This window comes from Phyllobates terribilis, unplaced genomic scaffold (genome assembly GCF_046119375.1).
Source record: "Phyllobates terribilis strain yellow unplaced genomic scaffold, ASM4611937v1 Scaffold_2__4_contigs__length_985480577, whole genome shotgun sequence".
In the NCBI taxonomy this organism is placed as follows: Eukaryota; Metazoa; Chordata; class Amphibia; order Anura; family Dendrobatidae; genus Phyllobates; species Phyllobates terribilis.
In genome coordinates, this window is record NW_027362762.1 from 887,633,338 (window position 1) to 887,651,332 (window position 17,995).

The following is a 17,995-nucleotide window of genomic DNA, read 5'->3' on the forward strand; positions in this document are numbered from 1 at the left end:
GTCTGGTGTGGTCCTTGATTTTCATGATGCTGTTTGATCCCTAATGTTCTCAAATTAATCTCTGAGACCTTCACAGAATAGCTGTGGTTATAGTGAGAATAAATTACACACAGGTGGACTCAATTTACTAATTATGTAACTTCTGGAGGCAATTGGTTACTCAGGATTTTATTTAGAGGTATCAAGCTACAGGGGGCTGAATACAAAGACACATCACAATTTTCAAATTTATATTTATTAAATAATTAGAAAACCATGTATTATTTTCTTTACATTTCACAAATACTTGCTACTTTGTCATGGTATATGACAGAAAATCCTAATAAAGTATATTTAAAATGGCAATCAGAAAAAAGACACAGCACATATAAGTATTGTGAGCTAAAATAGAACATTTCCCCATAAGTAATTAAGTAAATTGGTGAGGTACTCCTATACATAATATGCACCAAAAAGAATGAAATGAAGTAAACAAAAAAATCACCAAATTTGTAATTTTATATAACATTTTTATTAGCATTTAAAAATAAAAATGATTAAACTATATATTGAAGTCAACCAAAGAAATAACAAGATGAGACGGGCAAAAAACAAAGAAAATAGTAGTGACAATTAGGCTGAACGTCAACAGGGGGATTACAGAGCATTCATTGTAAAGTTACAATATTACACATAAGAGATAGTCAAATCCTATGCATATTGTAGTGATTGTAATCTTATAATTCGAACAGCACAAAATGCACATGGTTATTTAAATGTTTTAAATTTTATATTGTTAGTATCTGGCTCTATCCTTAGGTAAGGGTCAGAGGGGATAGACTTCACATGAGTATGGTGGATAATATACAATTTTAATATCCTAATAAAGGTTCAATTTTAATTTAGATAGCCCACCTCAGTCAGTTAGTTGTTCAACATGGGGGAGACATTCATATGCCTTGTGCTTTTTAGTGTAGAGGCAATACTGCTCTGTATATAACCAAAGGCACTTCATTGGCACTTGCACTTTGTCATTGTATTATTAATATATGCTGTGTATTTAGGCCAACAAGACTGAATATGTCTATTTTGTTTTTGACTGAAGATTTAAACAAAACAGCATTCCTTTGACTACCTGTTTAAGCAGCCGAGTCGGCCTGTCTACCACACCCTTTGACAAACTGTTTTAGGCCACTTTCACATGTCAGTGTCTCCAATACAGTGCGTGTGGTGACTTTTTTTCACACATACCAGAGACACTTACACACTTAGACCCATTCAAATCAATGGGTCTGCGCACATGTCATAAATTTCTGACGCTGTGAGCGGTGACGTCATTTAGGTTAAAGCAGTTCACAGGCCGGTTCACACAAAGCTGACCCTGAGAACCGCTCCCTATGACCTACAATAACCTTAATGGCGTCACCGCTCGTCACTGCAGTCGGGTTCTCAAGCTACTCTCACGGCAGGTGTGGTGAGCAGTCACGTTACTGATGTCACTGCTCATCATACCATCCGGATGTAGAAGAGTTGGGGATCGTCGTGGGACCTCTTTATATGGAATTTCAGCTGACCTGTGAGTATAGCTTTGCTCTGTTTGGTAATAATTGTCAAAAATTAGGGGAATTGTCCTGTAGTTATTTTTTCAATTAAATTACTTTTCTCTGTGTAAGTCTTTATTACTTTTGACTATGGAGTTAGTAATGGGGGTGTCTGATAGACACTTCTCCATTACTGACCACTGGGCTTGATGTCAGTGGACATAAAACAGCTGATATCAACCCCAAAACTATTACCCAACTTGCCAGTGCACCAGGGCTAGTGGGAAGAGCCTAGGCTAAGCACCAAAATTGGCGCATCTAATACATTCGCCATTTCTGGGGCAGCTGAGGGATGGTGTTATTAGTCTGAGAGGGGGCCAATATCCATTGACCCTTGCCAGCCTATTAATATAAGCCCGCAGTTGTCTGTTTAGCTTTTGCTGGTTTTTAAAAATAGGGGAGATGCCACATCATTTTTTCCGTCCCCCCTTTTTATTAACCAGTAAAGGCAAAGCGAGCAGCTGTAAGTTGTTATTAATAGGCTGGAAACCCTTATGGCTATTGCCCCCTTCCCAGAATAATAACACCAGCCTGAGTTGTATGGTTAGCAAAATTCAGGGAGACCCCATGCCATTTTTAACATTTATTTATTTAATACGCGCTATTCATAAATGGTAGGTGCTGACTCCAATTCTCATCAGCATCGCCTGGTTATGCTGATCGCAGGGAGACCAGGTGACGATGATGAGAGTTAGGTTCAGCACCTGGTGCCTGGGAACAGTGCTAACTGTACTGCTTTTCCCAGACGTCGGTATGTGTCACAATGAGGGTGCACACAGATGGCACAGGGATGCCATACGGATGTTACACAAGGACACAGACAGCACCAATACTGTTTTTTCTATATCAGGACATGTGAAAGAGGCCTTACGTAGTGCCCAACTGAGCAATTGCCCAGGATCCCCAATACTTAGGGGTCCCTAAAAACATACACATTATGCCCCTCAGTTTATTTGCAGTAAAAGAAACAAGTAGTATACATGCTGTAGATGTTGCTATCTATACACACATTTTTTACATAGACACTATAGTTGGAAATCCTGCAGTTGTTCTGTGGTATATTCTAATGGGGGCACATGAAAATTCGGCACTGAATTTAAAGGATTCATGTTACCCAGTTTTAGAGTCATTGATTTGATCTTGTAATTACCAGTGGATGGACACTTAATAAGTCCAAATATTTGATTGAAAACATTTGAACCTTTGTCAGTACAGGATATGATTCCAGTTACTGCCACCACCACTAGTCCGTGCCTGGAGTTCACACATTTAAATCTTTCGCTGTCAAGCACTGGTGTAAATATTAGTTTTTCCTTTTGCATCATTTCAAGCAGTTTTGAGCTTACACATTCGTCTCCATTGTATCTTTCATGGGAATTTTCATTTGTATTTGTGAAAAAAAGTGTTACATCATTCCAGAACATCAGAGGATCCCAAGCAAGTCTTTCCTGTCCGTGATCAGGATTCTGACAGTTCAAAAGGGAAAAGAACCAGTTACAGAAGTCTTGTCCAAGTTGATGACAGTCGAATAACTGAAAAGGTTGCTTGTCTCTTTTAGATACCTACAAATAAAAAAAATACAGATTACTTGAAAAAATAAAAAAGGGTAATAGAATAGAATACATTTTTAAATTGCCTGGATCTTTCTACTTGCAAATAGTGTGGACTGATTCTATAGTAGAAGTCAATCAGTGCTCATTAAGGATTATTTACAGTAGATTTCCTGATATTGACCTGAAAGCACATCTGTAATTTTGGGAGAGTAGCTTCAGCATGGTATCACTGTATAGTTGGCACTAAGTGTTATGTCTGCAGCTCATGTTTCCTTATTCTCTTTGACACTCTTATGATTATTCAGAAATAGAATATTGCCAATGTAAAGACGGGGCGGGAACCATGACCGAGGTGCGTATCCTCTGTGCACCATCACGCTACAAGAAAATGTGGATCCTGGTTGGGTGTGTGTGCTGCCATTACCTTGGCGACATGCCTCTACAGATAACATACTGCCTCTTGACATGACAGGCCAGGACCAGATGCAATGGAGATAAATGAGTGAGACCAGAGTCCAAAATAAACTTTTCTTTAATGAACAACTCAACTTGATAAGAAGTATATACATCAGCAGAAACAACACTTTACGAATTCTTCTTCTGCACAATCAAGAGGCAGGAACTTTACGTTTACACATGGAGGTACGTTGATTCCATTACATGTCATTTTAGTCTAGCAAACCATTATGGGAGCCTCCGTATTCCCCTGTGAGGACTGCATAGGCGAAGGTGTGTTGCTTCGGCTCCTCACAGCTAGTCTCAATGCCCAGTTGATTTGTGAGGACCTCACTGGCTGAGGTGCATTGGTACGATTCCTCACTACCACTTTCCAAGTAGTTCCCCTTAGGAGAACTCTTGTCCCAGCCTTGCCATCTTCACATCTATGATCCTCAGGCCTGGCTACACTGTAAATCTTTCACAGCGGCAGTAGCAGCACACTGGCATGGGGGCATATCATTCTACACTCCCACTGGCCACCTGGCAACAAGATCATGGGGCGCTAATGGGTTGATATAGCAGCCATGAGTCTGATGAAGACCTTCAAGCCTGCCATCATGGAGCTTCATTGAAACCCAGTCTGTGGCTGGGCTTCAAAGGAGACTGTGATTTTTGGTATATGAAGTAATGCTGTATATATTACAAGTAGTGTTGAGCATTCCGATACTGAAATATTCGCGGTATCGGAATTCCGATACTTAATTCCGATACTTTTGCAATATCGTATACCGGAATCGGAAGTTCCCATAATGCAATGAGCCATTTTCATTTTATTCAGCCAATGAGGATCCTAAGAAGTGTGGGCACATCCTGTTAGGCATGTAGGCATCTTAACTAATGGCATGGCTGTGATTGGCTGCTGAAATGATGTCATGATGCACTATAAAAGCCGCCGCCGCCATTTTGAGCTCACTCTGCTGTGAATTCAGTTAGGGATAGGACGCTGTTGTTCTGAGGGACAGTTTTAGCTACCTATTTGGTCTATTCTGCTTTACCCAAGCTACTTTATAAATCGCTGTGCCTTGCAGTGCTAGTGCACAGTTCTCTGCATCTGTACTGTTCACCGCTGTCTGCAAGGTCTGGTGTGTGAGTGCAGCTCACCCTGTAGTGTGTGCTTCAACCACGTCTGGTTGTAGTGCACTCAGTGTGTGTCACTGCCTCATACATTGTCCTTTTTTGCCAATTCATAATTTTTCCTGATATCTCCTATTAGTGTGGTGGTTCCATCCGTATTCAGCTAAATTGGTTCCAAACACACTATATAGAAGTAGATAGAGAATTTTTTTTGGTCTTGCAGCGCTAGTGCACAGTGCTCTGCATCTGTACTGTTCACCGCTGTCTGCAAGGTCTGGTGTGTGAGTGCAGCTCACCCTGTAGTGTGTGCTTCAACCACGTCTGGTTGTAGTGCACTCAGTGTGTGTCACTGCCTCATACATTGTCCTTTTTTGCCAATTCATAATTTTTCCTGATTTCTCCTATTAGTGTGGTGGTTCCATCCGTATTCAGCTAAATTGGTTCTAAACACACTATATAGGAGTAGTTAGAGGAGCCTTTCTGCAGCATTGGGCCCTGCAGCCCCAGCCAGATTAGTATTAGCCTATTTTTTGCAGCCTCATCTATTGCATTGTAGGTTACCTTCCTACATTGTAATAGCTACAAAAAGTTTGTGATACTATCGTTATTACATCTTTAGGCACATCCAGTGTCTTTTTGTGACAAAAAAAACCTAAATAAAGTTCACCAAACACTCCACTTTACAGTTGTGTAGGCCACATTAGCTCATATTAAAGTCTAGTCCACACTTTATAAAATTAGTGTTTCTTATACCTGTTAGCAGCTGTTCAGGAATAAGCACACTAAGCCCTTAGTACTTTTCTGCCTATCTTTATCAGTCTACCAAGATGAAGAAGGCAGGGAGTAAGGCATGTGGGCGTGGGCGTGGGCGTGGGCGTGGAGTTTCTGCAGGGAGAGGACGTGAGGATTCTGTGCCTGCAGGGAGAGGACGTGGGGATTCTGTGCCTGCTGCGGGCACCAGTGACTCAGCATCCCCCAGTTTTACAAGGGAACAGTCCTTTATGCGCAGCTTTGTAGGAGCTAGCCGTACCCCACTGCTGCGCGAGGACCAAATTGAAGCCGTTGTCGGATGGATGGCAGCTAACGCATCGACTTCAATTAGTTCCAGATCCTCTCAGGTCCTGAGCACTGAAGAGCACCCATCTGTCTCTTCACCACCTGCCAAATTGCCCAGGCAGTCAGAGAGCCCTGGACAGGAGCCATCTCTACTTCTGTTCTCTGAATCTCTTGGCTTGGAAAGAGGGGGCCAGCCAAGCAGAATTCGAGAATTTGAAGAAGAGGTAGTATGCAGTGATGCACAACCGTTTTGTCTCTCTGAATCTGAAGAGGCGGGTGGGCCAGTGCCTATGGTCAGCAGCACACCTCAGTACGCATCTGATGATGAGACTCAGGTGCCACTTTCTGGTGTGTACTGTGCTGTCGAGACTACCCAGGAGAAGCAGTTGTTTGAAGAGGGTGGTGTAGATGATGAGGTCCTTGACCCATCATGGCGTGAGGGACAGGAAGGTGGTGGGAGCAGCTCTGAGGAAGAGATTCCCCGAACAGCCCAAAAAGGAGGGAGAGGGAGGGGGCAGACTTGGTTGCCTGTAGCCTCCACTTCGGCACCCATTAGGAGCATGGCTCTTCCAAAATCCAAAGCGGGCACTCCCAAGACTTGCAGTGCCTGGTCCTTTTTTGACACAGTTGCAGATGACATTTGCTTTGTCAAATGCAAGCTGTGTAATCAGAAGGTGAAAAGAGGGAAAAGTGTCAGCAACCTCAATACCACAAATATGTGGAAACATGTGCGGACCAAGCACGTGGTGGAGTTACATAAACACACTGAAGACCTAGGCCAACCTACAGCGCCACCTACCACCTCTTCAGCTCGTGTTGTAGCCTCTTCTTCCAGCTCACACACAGCTGGTTCGGCTTCCTCACAGGATCGCCATGGAAGAATCTCTGGCACTGTTGTACAGAGACACAGTGTAATTCCACCCACAGCACCACTTTCCATGTCATCCTCACACTCCCAGGCCAGTCTACAGCCATCGTTAGCACAGGCATGGGAGAAAAGGCGCCCATACTCGGCAAACCACCCCTGAGCACAGGCTCTGAATACTGGCATTGCTAAACTACTGGCCCTTGAAATGCTATCATTCAGGCTGGTGGAGACTGACACATTCCGTAACTTTATGGCATTGGCAGTCCCACAATACAACGTGCCCAGCCAATTTTATTTCAGCAGGCAAGCCGTCCCTGCCCTGCAACATCATGTGGAGGGAAAAATTAAACATGCGCTACAAAACGCCGTCAGTAGCAAGGTCCACCTGACCACCGATGTGTGGACCCGTAAGCATGGACAGGGACGATACCTTTCCCTCACTGCCCATTGGGTAAATGTTGTGGAGCCGGGTACAGATCTTGAGAGTGGCGCTGTACGTGTTCTGCCAACTCCAAGGATTGCAGGAATCCAGTCTGTACACATTGACTCCTCCTCATACTCCAGTTCCTCTGAATCAGCGCTGCAGGAGACGTCACGGTCTACCTCCACATCGACCGTGAACGGTTACCTGTTATGGTGACCAATATGAGCACAGCCGTGGCCAAACGTCAACAGGCCGTATTAAAATTAATTTCTTTGGGGAATCGAAGCCACACAGTGCAGGAGCTCTGGAATGCCATCAAGCAGCAGAGCGACGTGTGGTTTGTGCCAGCGAATCTCCAGCCAGGCATGGTAGTGTGTGACAATGGCCGAAATCTGGTGGCAGCTCTGGGCCTAGGCAACCTCACTCACATCCCATGTCTGGCACATGTGCTCAACTTTGTTGTGCAGAGTTTTTTGAGGGACTATCCGGATCTTGATGCACTGCTTCACAAGGTCCGCATAGAGTGCGCTCACTTGCGGCGTTCCAGCAATGCAAGATCACGCATTGCAGCTCTGCAGCGCCGATTGCGTCTTCCGGAACATCGCATCATATGTGACCTACCCACCAGGTGGAATTCAACGTTACATATGTTGGAGAGGTTGTGTGAGCAGCAGGCAGCAGTAATGGAGTACCAGCTGCAGCAGGCGCAAACAAGTCGCAGTGCGCGCCGTTCACACTTCACCACCACTGAGTGGGCCTCTATGAAGGACATTTGCCACGTTTTGCGTGCCTTCGATTATTCCACGCGGATGGCGAGTGCAGATGATGCACTAGTCAGCATGACTATCCCCCTTATCTGCCTGCTTGAAAAAACACTGCAAGCACTAAGGGACGAGGTTTTAGAAGAGGTGGAGGATGAGGAGTCACAAATGCCATCTGCTTCTCTACAGTCTGCGCAACGTGGTTCCTCACAAAGGCCTAGGCAGGGGACACTTTGTGAGGAGGATGAGGAGGAGTCAATGGATGAGGAAGACATCTGTCCAGAGGAGGGAGGTACACAATGCTCTAGTAGTCAGTATCTAGAGCGAGGGTGGGGTGATGCAGAGCAGGCAGAGATCAGGCCTCAAGCAGGGGACAGCATTTCTTGGCCAGTTGGCAGTCTGCAGCACATGGTTGATTTCATGCTGCAGTGCCTGAGAAACGACCGCCGCATCGCCCACATTCTCAACACGGCTGATTATTGGGTGTCCACCCTCCTAGATCCTCGCTACCGGGACAACTTACAAAGCCTCATAACACCGTTGAACCGGGAGCGTAAAATGCGGGAGTACCAAGACGCACTGGTGCATTCCATCATGTTCTCCATTCCAACCGAGAGCAGTGCTGCTAGTGCTTTACAAAGCAGCTCAGTGCGTCGAGGCAGTGGAGGAAGCTCTGCACAAAGAGGGAGCAGAAGCAGCGCCTCAGCACAAGGCAAGACCAGTATGGCCGAAATGTGGCAAAGTTTTGTGTCCCCGCCGCCACAAATGTCTACACCATCACAGACGGCTCCAGTCAGCAGGAGGCAACGTTTCCGTCAGATGGTGACAGACTACATGTCTTGCCCTCTTAGTGTACTCCCAGACGGCTCTTCTCCCTTCAAGTTTTGGGTCTGTAAGCTGGATACATGGCCAGAGCTTAGTCAGTATGCATTGGAGGTGCTAGCTTGCCCTGCTGCTAGTGTATTATCGGAACGCGTCTTTAGTGCCGCAGGTGGTGTACTAACAGACCGTCGCATGCGACTATCCTCCGATAACGTTGACCGGCTTACTTTTCTCAAAATGAACAAGGCCTGGATCTCTCATGAATTTTCCAGTCCTCTTCCAGAATAAATAATTGGTTGGCAACAGTATCCAGGTCTCCTGTTCTGTTCATGTTTCTACCACCTGAACTGTAATCCCTGAGCTCCAACACCGCCAGTTGGCGCTTTGAAGTGCCGTCTGCACAGTCAACACTTGCTGCCGTGTTATTGGGGTTCAGTAACGTCAGCTGTTCCCCTGCTGTGCGGACGGCAATTTCTCCTGCTCTGTCCACATTCTCACTACTACAGATTTTAAAGTTGCTCCAATTACACCTGGCTCCTCTGTTTTTAGTATTTACCCTGGGCTCCAATACCGCTAGTTGCTGCTCAGAAGTGCCGTCTGCACAGTCAACGCTTGCTCCAGTGTTATTGGGGTTCAGTAACGTCAGCTGTTCCCCTGCTGTGTGTCCGGCAAATTCTCCTGCTTTGTCCACATCCACTGTACTACTGATTTAAAACTTGCTCCAATTACACCTCTGGCTCCACTCTGTTTTTAGTATTTACCCTGCGGCCGGCTCGTGGCCTTGAACTTTTTTTACATGGGTACCTTCTGCTACCCATCCAGGTTCCAGTACCGTCAGCTGGTTCTCGGCAGTGCCTTTGGATTAGGTGCCTCCTTCTCGGTATCCAAGTTCCACCAATGTCTGCTGGTCCTTGGTAGTGCTTTCTGGCATAGGTACCTCCTGCTTAGTAACCGAGTTCCAGTACCGTCAGCTGGTCCTCGGTAGTTCCATTTGCTCTTGTACCTTCTACTACTCATCCGGGTTCCAGTACCGTCAGCTGGTTCTCGGCAGTGCCTTTGGATTAGGTGCCTCCTTCTCGGTATCCAAGTTCCACCAACGTCTGCTGGCCCTTGGTAGTGCTTTCTGGCACAGGTACCTCCTGCTTAGTAACCGAGTTCCAGTACCGTCAGCTGGTCTTCGGCAGTTCCATTGGCTCTTGTACCTTCTGCTACCCATCCGGGTTCCAGTACCGTCAGCTGGTCCTCGGTAGTTCCATTTGCTCTTGTACCTTCTACTACCCATCCGGGTTCCAGTACCGTCTGCTGGTTCTCGGCAGTGACTTTGGCATGGGTACTCCCTCCTGCCCAGCCTGGTTCCAGCACGCCAGCTGTTTCCGGGTAGTGTCAACGTCACTTTGCCTCCAATGCGTTGTCCTGTCGTGTTGCGGTCGGGTTAGCCGACTCTATGGTGCCTGCAGTTTAGGTGACTCCTATGTGGGCTGCGGGATCTGGCAATGAAGGCTGGTTCCATAGTGCCAATAGGACAAGCACCCCCTGTAGGACTGTGGGTTTTGGTAACTGCGGCCGGCTCGCGGCCTTGAACTTTTTTTTACATGGGTAACTTCTGCTACCCATCCGGGTTCCAGTACCGTCAGCTGGTTCTCGGCAGTGCATTTGGATTAGGTGCCTACTTCTCGGTATCCAAGTTCCACCAATGTCTGCTGGTCCTTGGTAGTGCTTTCTGGCACAGGTACCTCCTGCTTAATAACCGAGTTCCAGTACCGTCAGCTGGTCTTCGGCAGTTCCATTTGCTCTTGTACCTTCTACTACGCATCCGGGTTCCAGTAACGTCAGCTGGTTCTCGGCAGTGACTTTGGCATGGGTACTCCCTCCTGCCCAGCCTGGTTCCAGCACGCCAGCTGTTTCCGGGTAGTGTCAACGTCACTTTGCCTCCAATGCGTTGTCCTGTCGTGTTGCGGTCGGGTTAGCCGACTCTATGGTGCCTGCAGTTTAGGTGACTCCTATGTGGGCTGCGGGATCTGGCAATGAAGGCTGGTTCCATAGTGCCAATAGGACAAGCACCCCCTGTAGGACTGTGGGTTTTGGTAACTGCGGCCGGCTCGCGGCCTTGAACTTTTTTTTACATGGGTACCTTCTGCTACCCATCCGGGTTCCAGCACCGTCAGCTGGTTCTCGGCAGTGCCTTTGGATTAGGTGCCTCCTTCTCGGTATCCAAGTTCCACCAATGTCTGCTGGTCCTTGGTAGTGCTTTCTGGCACAGGTACCTCCTGCTTAGTAACCGAGTTCCAGTACCGTCAGCTGGTCTTCAGCAGTTCCATTGGCTCTTGTACCTTCTGCTACCCATCCGGGTTCCAGTACCGTCAGCTGGTCCTCGGTAGTTCCTCAGCTTTCTTGTACCTTCTGCTACATTTCCAAGTTCAAGCTTTTTGAAATGGTTCTTGGCAATCACTCTAGATCTCCCTGACGAGGACCCTGAAGACGAGGACCCTGAAGACCAACCCTAAGAAGACGAGGACCCCGAAGACGACGACCCTGAAGACGAGGACCCTGAAGACCACCCCGAAGAAGACGAGGACCCTGAAGACCACCCCAAAGAAGACGAGGACCCCGAAGACGAGGACCCAGAAGACCAACCCGAAGAAGACGAGGACCCCGAAGACGAGGACCCCCGAAGACGACGACCCTGAAGACCACCCCGAAGAAGACCAAGAAGATGACCCTGAAGAAGTTGACCAAGAGGACAAAGAAGAGAAGACAAGCACCAAGATACAGAAGAACAAGAGACAGAAAACCAAGAAGCAGAAATACAAGAAGCTGCAGAACAAAAAGCAGAAGAACATTAAGCATAAGACTAAAAATCAGAGCAAAAGATAATATCTAAATTATAAGCAGAAGATGACTAAGCAGTGTATGGGGGTGAGTCCGTTCCTCCTCGTGGTGCCCCTGGAAAAGACCTGCTGCTGCAGGCCAAACTGAACGCGGACAAATCCTGTTGTAAATCTTTTGTGACGGGCAGAACGAAAGGTGTAATGTCCAACCTTTTATAGATAACAACTACAGGAATGCCTGCCACAAATAAGAATATGATGAAGAAGAAGAAGATGAAGAAGATGAAGAAGTAGAATATGAAGAATGTAAAAAAAAAGAATAATACGCAGAAGGTGAAGAAGAAGAAGATGAAGAAGGTGAAGAAGAAGTGGATGAAAAAGATGCTGAGGATGATGAAGGAGAAAGTGTGGGAGAAGTAAAAAAGAAGGTGAAGAGCATGGAAGTAGTGAAACATAAATATCTGACAAAATATAAAAATACTTAACATAGTCAATATTTCCGTAACTCAGAACGTCTTAAAAAAATATATTAATTCCTGCTATTCCATTTGATTGGGCTAAACCTCTATGCCTTTATTGTCTCCCCCACCTTCCCCAATACATTCTACATTATTCTTAGTTGTTTTCCTTCATGTAGAATTAACCTACAAGGAAAGAAAGGGTTTATTTTCATTCCGATATTTCTGTCCCATTGACTTGCATTGGTTTCCGATATCGGAATCGGCGATATCCGATACTTTTTCGGTATCGGTCCGATCCAATCCGATCCGATATTTTCCAATATCGGAAGGTATCGCTCAACACTAATTACAAGTGATCAGGCCTGAGGATCACAGAGGTGAAGATGGCTAGGCTGGGACAAGAGTTCTCCTACGGGGACCTGAAGATGGAGTGGCACAGCAAGCAGTGTGTGCCTCTCATTGAATGTACTTGGTGTTACATACCTGGCGGCGTCCTTGCATAGTGGTCCATCTCCCACTGTGCAAGAGCGCGCACTTGATCTCCAGTCCTGACTACCACTTTGGCTTCTTTTCATGTTGTCTGCTTTTCTTTGCTCTGTCTGTTTAGGGCGACACCCGCCGAACTTCCTGTTTCTTGTAGCTGCTGCAGACACACCCCTGATGCGTCCTCAGCCTATTGCTGTCTGTCACCTGGTATTTAAGCCAGCTCCTCCCTGGAATCCTTGCCTGAGCATCTTGTTCTGTCAGTTGGCTTCTGGTCACTGACGTGCCAGGTCCTGTCTATGTTTCCTGCCTTGCGGTATCAGTTCCCGTGTCTGAACTGAGTCCTGTCTGTGTACTCTTGCCAGCTGCCTTTCCTGGAGGCTGTATTTCCAGGCCTGTGTGAACACGCTCTTTGCCTGTTCATCTCGCCATCTGGGGGCTGCATACCCATACTCGCTCCTGTATTTGTCTCAGTACAGTTCCTGTCTGAACTGTCTCCTAAACCTGCTTCTTGTTTCTCTCTATGTCCGTACCTTCTCTTTCTCCTGCATTGTCTGAACCAGCACTTGGCTTTACCTTGGCTCGTTCCTGTATTTTGCTGCAGCAACAGTTCCTGTCTGAACTGTCTCCTAACCTGCTTCCTGTTTTTCTCTATGTCCGTACCTTCCCTTTTTCTGCAGAGTCTGAACCTGCTCCTAACTCCTACTCGTTGTCGCTGTACTTCCGTTTGTGAGTTTATAGTCCACTCGTTACCTCATTGCAAGTATCTAGTGTGTATCTGGTTCTGCCTTTCCCTTCCAGTCTGTTCCGTGTGAACAAAGCCCTGTCCCCCCTGCCCTGCCTTGCTCACCACTCGTGCGGTTTCCGCTCTGCTCTGCCTTGCTCACCGCTTCTGCGGTTTCCGCTCTGCTCTGCCTTGCTCACCTCTCCGGCGGTTCTAGCCTGCTCTGCCTTGCTCACCGCTCTTGCGGTCTCCGCTCTGCTCTGCCTTGCTCACCGCTCTTGCGGTTTCCGCTCTGCTCTGCCTTGCTCACCGCTCTTGCGGTTTCCGCTCTGTTCTGCCTTGCTCACCACTCTTGCGGTTCCTGCTCTGCTCTGCCTTGCTCACTGCTTCGGCAGTCTCGCTCTGCTCCGACCCTTTGCTCACTGCTCTGGCAGTCTCGCTCTGCTCTGACCCTTTGCTCACTACTCCGGCAGTCTCGCTCTGCTCTTGCCCGCCACTCCGGGCGGTCTCACTCTTCTGTGTTTGTCTACCGCATCTGCGGTTCTGTTCCTGAGTACCAGTCGGTACTGGGTCCTATCCACTCTGTGCTTCAACCTGTCATGCATACCAGCCGTGCTTGCCAGCATCCACCTGCCTGCATTCCGGCCATACCTGCCTGTACCTCCCTGCCTGCATACCAGTCGTGCTTGCCAGCATCCACCCGTCTACATACCAGCCGTGTCTGCTTATACCCCCCAGTCTGTGTGCCAGCCTAACCTTCCAGTTCCTGTATTCCCCGGTGTGGGCCAACAGCCGTGTCCGGAGTCTGACCTGGAGTAGACCCTGGTCCCTCTGCTCGGTTCCTCCCTGGTGCAATGGCATCGTATGCCGTCGTGCGACCTTGGTCGGATCGGGCAGATACTTAGTTATGCCCCTCCAGGCACTCTCCGGTTCATGGCCCAGTGGAACTACTAAACACGCACACCCCAGTCAGTCAGGGCGTGTGCATTACAGCATGCTCAGGCCATGGTTCCCATTGAGCCACACGGCCTTCGCTCTCTGAGACGTTTTCCAGCGAATACGTGCATCTAGAAGAAATTTTTTTTTTTTTCTGCTACTAGCTGAGTTCCAGGTGAGTTACGCAACCGTCCAGATGGAGCTTTCTGCTCCCGTTCCTGCGGATCCGCCACGGTATTATGGGGATCCAAGACAGAGTCGTGCATTTGTGGAGCAATGCCTGCTACACTTCAAGTTCTACCCTCTTTGTTTTCCCACCGATCGGGCTAGCGGGTGATGCCTTGAAATGGATCACCCCCCTATGGGATGCACAGGATCCTATCGTCCTGGACATAATGGCCTTCCTGGTGGCCTTTCTAATGGTCTTCGATGACCCTAATCCGGAGGCTCCTGCTGAAGCTTCACTTCCCAATATCACGGAGCAGCCCCGATGGGTAATGTGTGTGGGTAGCGCACTAGTCCTCCTGCCCAATGAGACTACTGCCCACCCAGAATCCACACAGGATGACTACGCTCTCCGGAATACTTCTCCCAACCTCAAGAGGCAGTCCAGACGTGCTAGGCGTAGAGGCAAGCCGTCACGCCAGGGTCTGTCCTCCCAAAGACCTCCTGACCCCAACCTTGAAGTCCCTGCTGAAGCTTCACTTCCCAGTATCCCGGAGCAGCCCCGACGGGTAATGTGCATGGGTAGCGGAACAGTTCTCCTGCCCGAAGAGACTGCTGAATCCACACAGGAGGACTTCCTGCACCCGGTATCTGATACTTCACCCACTTTAACCGGTGAGCCTGTCCAAGGGTACTCCAAAGCAGTGATTACCTCCGAGTCCGTGCACCTCTACAACCTGGCGGAGGACCCCCTGTTGCCTCCTGAATCCCCCGGGATACCACTTGATGACAAATGGAGAGAGAATTCCCTATACTCTGCACCTGATACCTTGCCCACTTCGTCCAGTGAGTCCGACCTAGTGTACTCCGAAGCAGAGGTTACTAGAGATGAGCGTTGTTCTACTCGAACTGTTCGCCAATCTCAAATTCGAGCTGTTTTGGGCGGTGTTCGAGACGTTCGGCGAACACGAACGATTTGAGAAAAATTCGGCTGTTTGAGGTTATGTTCGATAACTGTTCGTGCACCAAAATCATAACTGGATTTTTTCTCCAGATGAAAATTAATGCTAATACGCAGTTTGAGTGTACAGAGGGGCGGGCGAGGGGCAGGGGATGGATCTCTGCAGGAATAATGAAGATCTCCATTTTTTTTTCTCTTTCCCGCATTTACAGTGGGGAGGTGCAATCTGTCAGCCTATCAGCAGCGCACACACGGAGCGAAGTGCTTTTTTTCACACAAGCAAGGGCATGTGTCATTGGCAGTGTATGTCACATGTCCTTGCCCTATAAGACCAAGCCATTTTCCCCGTCGCCACCATTTTCTCACTGCTGCAGCTGCATGTTAGACGGCACCGCTGTTGCTGTGTGCGCTATACCTTGTTAATTTCAAGCCAATTTTCGCACAAATCTACAGATAGCTTGGGAGTAGGGAATAGTTGTGATTGCAGTCCTTTTAAGGACTAGGTTACAGCATTTCCTACGACTTTTATCAGGCAGGTCTGTGCTCTTAAATAGATAGATTGTGGGAGTAAAGACTAATTGTAATTGCAGTCCTTTTCAGGACTAGGTTACATCAGTTCCTATCAGTTTTTGCCAGGCAGGTCTGTGCCAGTGCTGTGCAAGTTTTTTTCACAGTATTTGGCTGAATCTAGCAAAGCTAATCCTTTTTGGCCTATTGCAGAGTGTGTTAGTCAGTGGAGTAGCCTATCTGTGTTGCAAGATATACCACCTGTGTATAGAATACCAATTTTTTTACTGCACCTAGTGAAGTAAAATCTTTTGGGCATAGCATCATTCTATTAGTCCATCTATACTGACCTCCATCAGGTTGCAAATTGAATATAATTTTTTTCTGCATCTAGCTCTGAAAAAATATTTGGGCTTCTAGCAGTGTGTGGGACTTGTTCTATTAGTCCATCTATACTGACCTCCATCAGGTTGCAAACTGAATATAATTTTTTTCTGCATCTAGCTCTGAAAAAATATTTGGCCTTCTAACAGTGTGTGGGACTTGTTCTATTAGTCCATCTATACTGACCTCCATCACGCTGCAAATTCAAAATAATTTTTTGTCTGCATCTAGCTCTGAAAAAATATTTGGCCTTCTAGCAGTGTGTGGGACTTTCTCTATTAGTCCATCTATACTGACCTCCATCAGGTTGCAAATTAAAAATAATTTAAATCTGCATCTAGCTCTGAAAAAATATTTGGCCTTCTAGCAGTGTGTGGGACTTTCTCTACTAGTCCATCTATACTGACCTCCATCAGGTTGCAAACTGAATATAATTTTTTTCTGCATCTACCTCTGAAAAAATATTTGGGCTTCTAGCTGTGTGTAGGACTTGTTCTATTAGTCCATCTATACTGACCTCCATCAGGTTGCAAACTGAATACAATTTTTTTCTGCATCTACCTCTGAAAAAATATTTGGGCTTCTAGCTGTGTGTGGGACTTGTTCTATTAGTCCATCTATACTGACCTCCATCAGGTTGCAAATTGAATATAATTTTTTTCTGCATCTAACCCAGCCAATAGTTTTGGCCTAATACCACAGTTTGGCCACTCAGCTCTGCTCGGTTCCCATCCATTGTTTTTTTGTGTAAACAACTCCAGAGTTGTGAATTAGTTAACCACCAAAATGAGTGGAAAAAAGCCTGCTGCTGGTGGAAAGGGGAATAGGCGTGTTGGGAAGGGGAAAAAAGGTTGTGTCCGTGGGGTAGGTGTTAAAGCAACAGTAACATCTGCAGAAGAAAGACCATCTTCCAGCCAAACTAAAATGTCTACTTTTAGCGGACAATGTGATAAGATCCCTTTCTTACGGCCACGCCAATCGCTACAAATTCCAGATGAGGCACAAAAACAGCAGGTGCTTCAACGGATATCAAGTGCTACTTTAAGTGGGCTCTCCTCCACATCAACTTCAACATCACAAATACTCCAGTCCTCAAAGGTGTCACCCCAATCGCACTTGCTTCCTCACAGCTCCCAAATCTCCAGCTGCCCGTCTGAGTATGAGGTAGAACAGATGGTTGAGTCTGCAGAGCTGTTTACTCATACTATAGCCTGGGAATCAGAGGTCGACTCCAGCGCTTCTGTGAATCCAGACGAGGAAATGATCTGCACTGATGCCCAGAATCTTTATGAGTCGGATCCAGGACCAGACGCAGAAGGTTCTGACCATAATGTAGACCCTCATTCCCAAACTGTAACTCCTGTTGGTGGAGACAATGAGGAAGACGATGATGAGACTCAAATACCTGATTGGAGCGACAACTTTAGTTTTTTGTCAGGGCAGGAACAGGTTGGCTCTGAGGACGACGGGTGTGATAACGCACAGGGTGATGATGATGAGGTTGGAGATCCCACTTACTGTCAACCCACAGTCAGCCAAGAGATGAGGTCAGCAGAGGAGGTGGAGGAAGATGCTAGTGACGACGAGGTCAGGTTGTGCCTTCCTGGACAGAGACGTAGTACTGGAAGCACGTCAACAACTGCATTCTCAAACACAACTCTGCCTCTCACCACAAGTCGTGGTGGCTCTTCAGGTTGCATGGGTGCTAAGCCTTGCATAGCCTGGGCATTTTTTCAGATCGATAAAGATGACCCAACTCGTGTTATCTGTAACATTTGTCAGCAAAAGCTAAGTAGAGGCCAAAAAATACATAGTTTGAGTACTTCATGCATGAACCGGCACATGGACATGAAGCATAAGTTGCAGTGGGAAGCTCAGTGTGCTACAATGCGGCCTAGCCGGCCGGGCCA

The 17,995-nt window shown here is 47.2% G+C and overlaps 1 protein-coding gene across 3 annotated transcripts in view; it reads right to left on the reverse strand.

Annotated features, from left to right (window-relative positions):
• Positions 1-488: 488 nt before the first annotated feature.
• The window catches only part of LOC141253043 (uncharacterized), a 160,458-nt gene continuing 142,951 nt past the window's right edge, over positions 489-17,995 (reverse strand). For all 3 annotated transcript variants that reach the window (XM_073670805.1, XM_073670807.1, XM_073670804.1), the window contains one exon: positions 489-3,142. In XM_073670805.1, the coding sequence (XP_073526906.1) occupies positions 2,606-3,142 (537 nt within the window). In that variant the 3' untranslated portion in view covers positions 489-2,605. The remainder of the gene's footprint in view (positions 3,143-17,995) is intronic.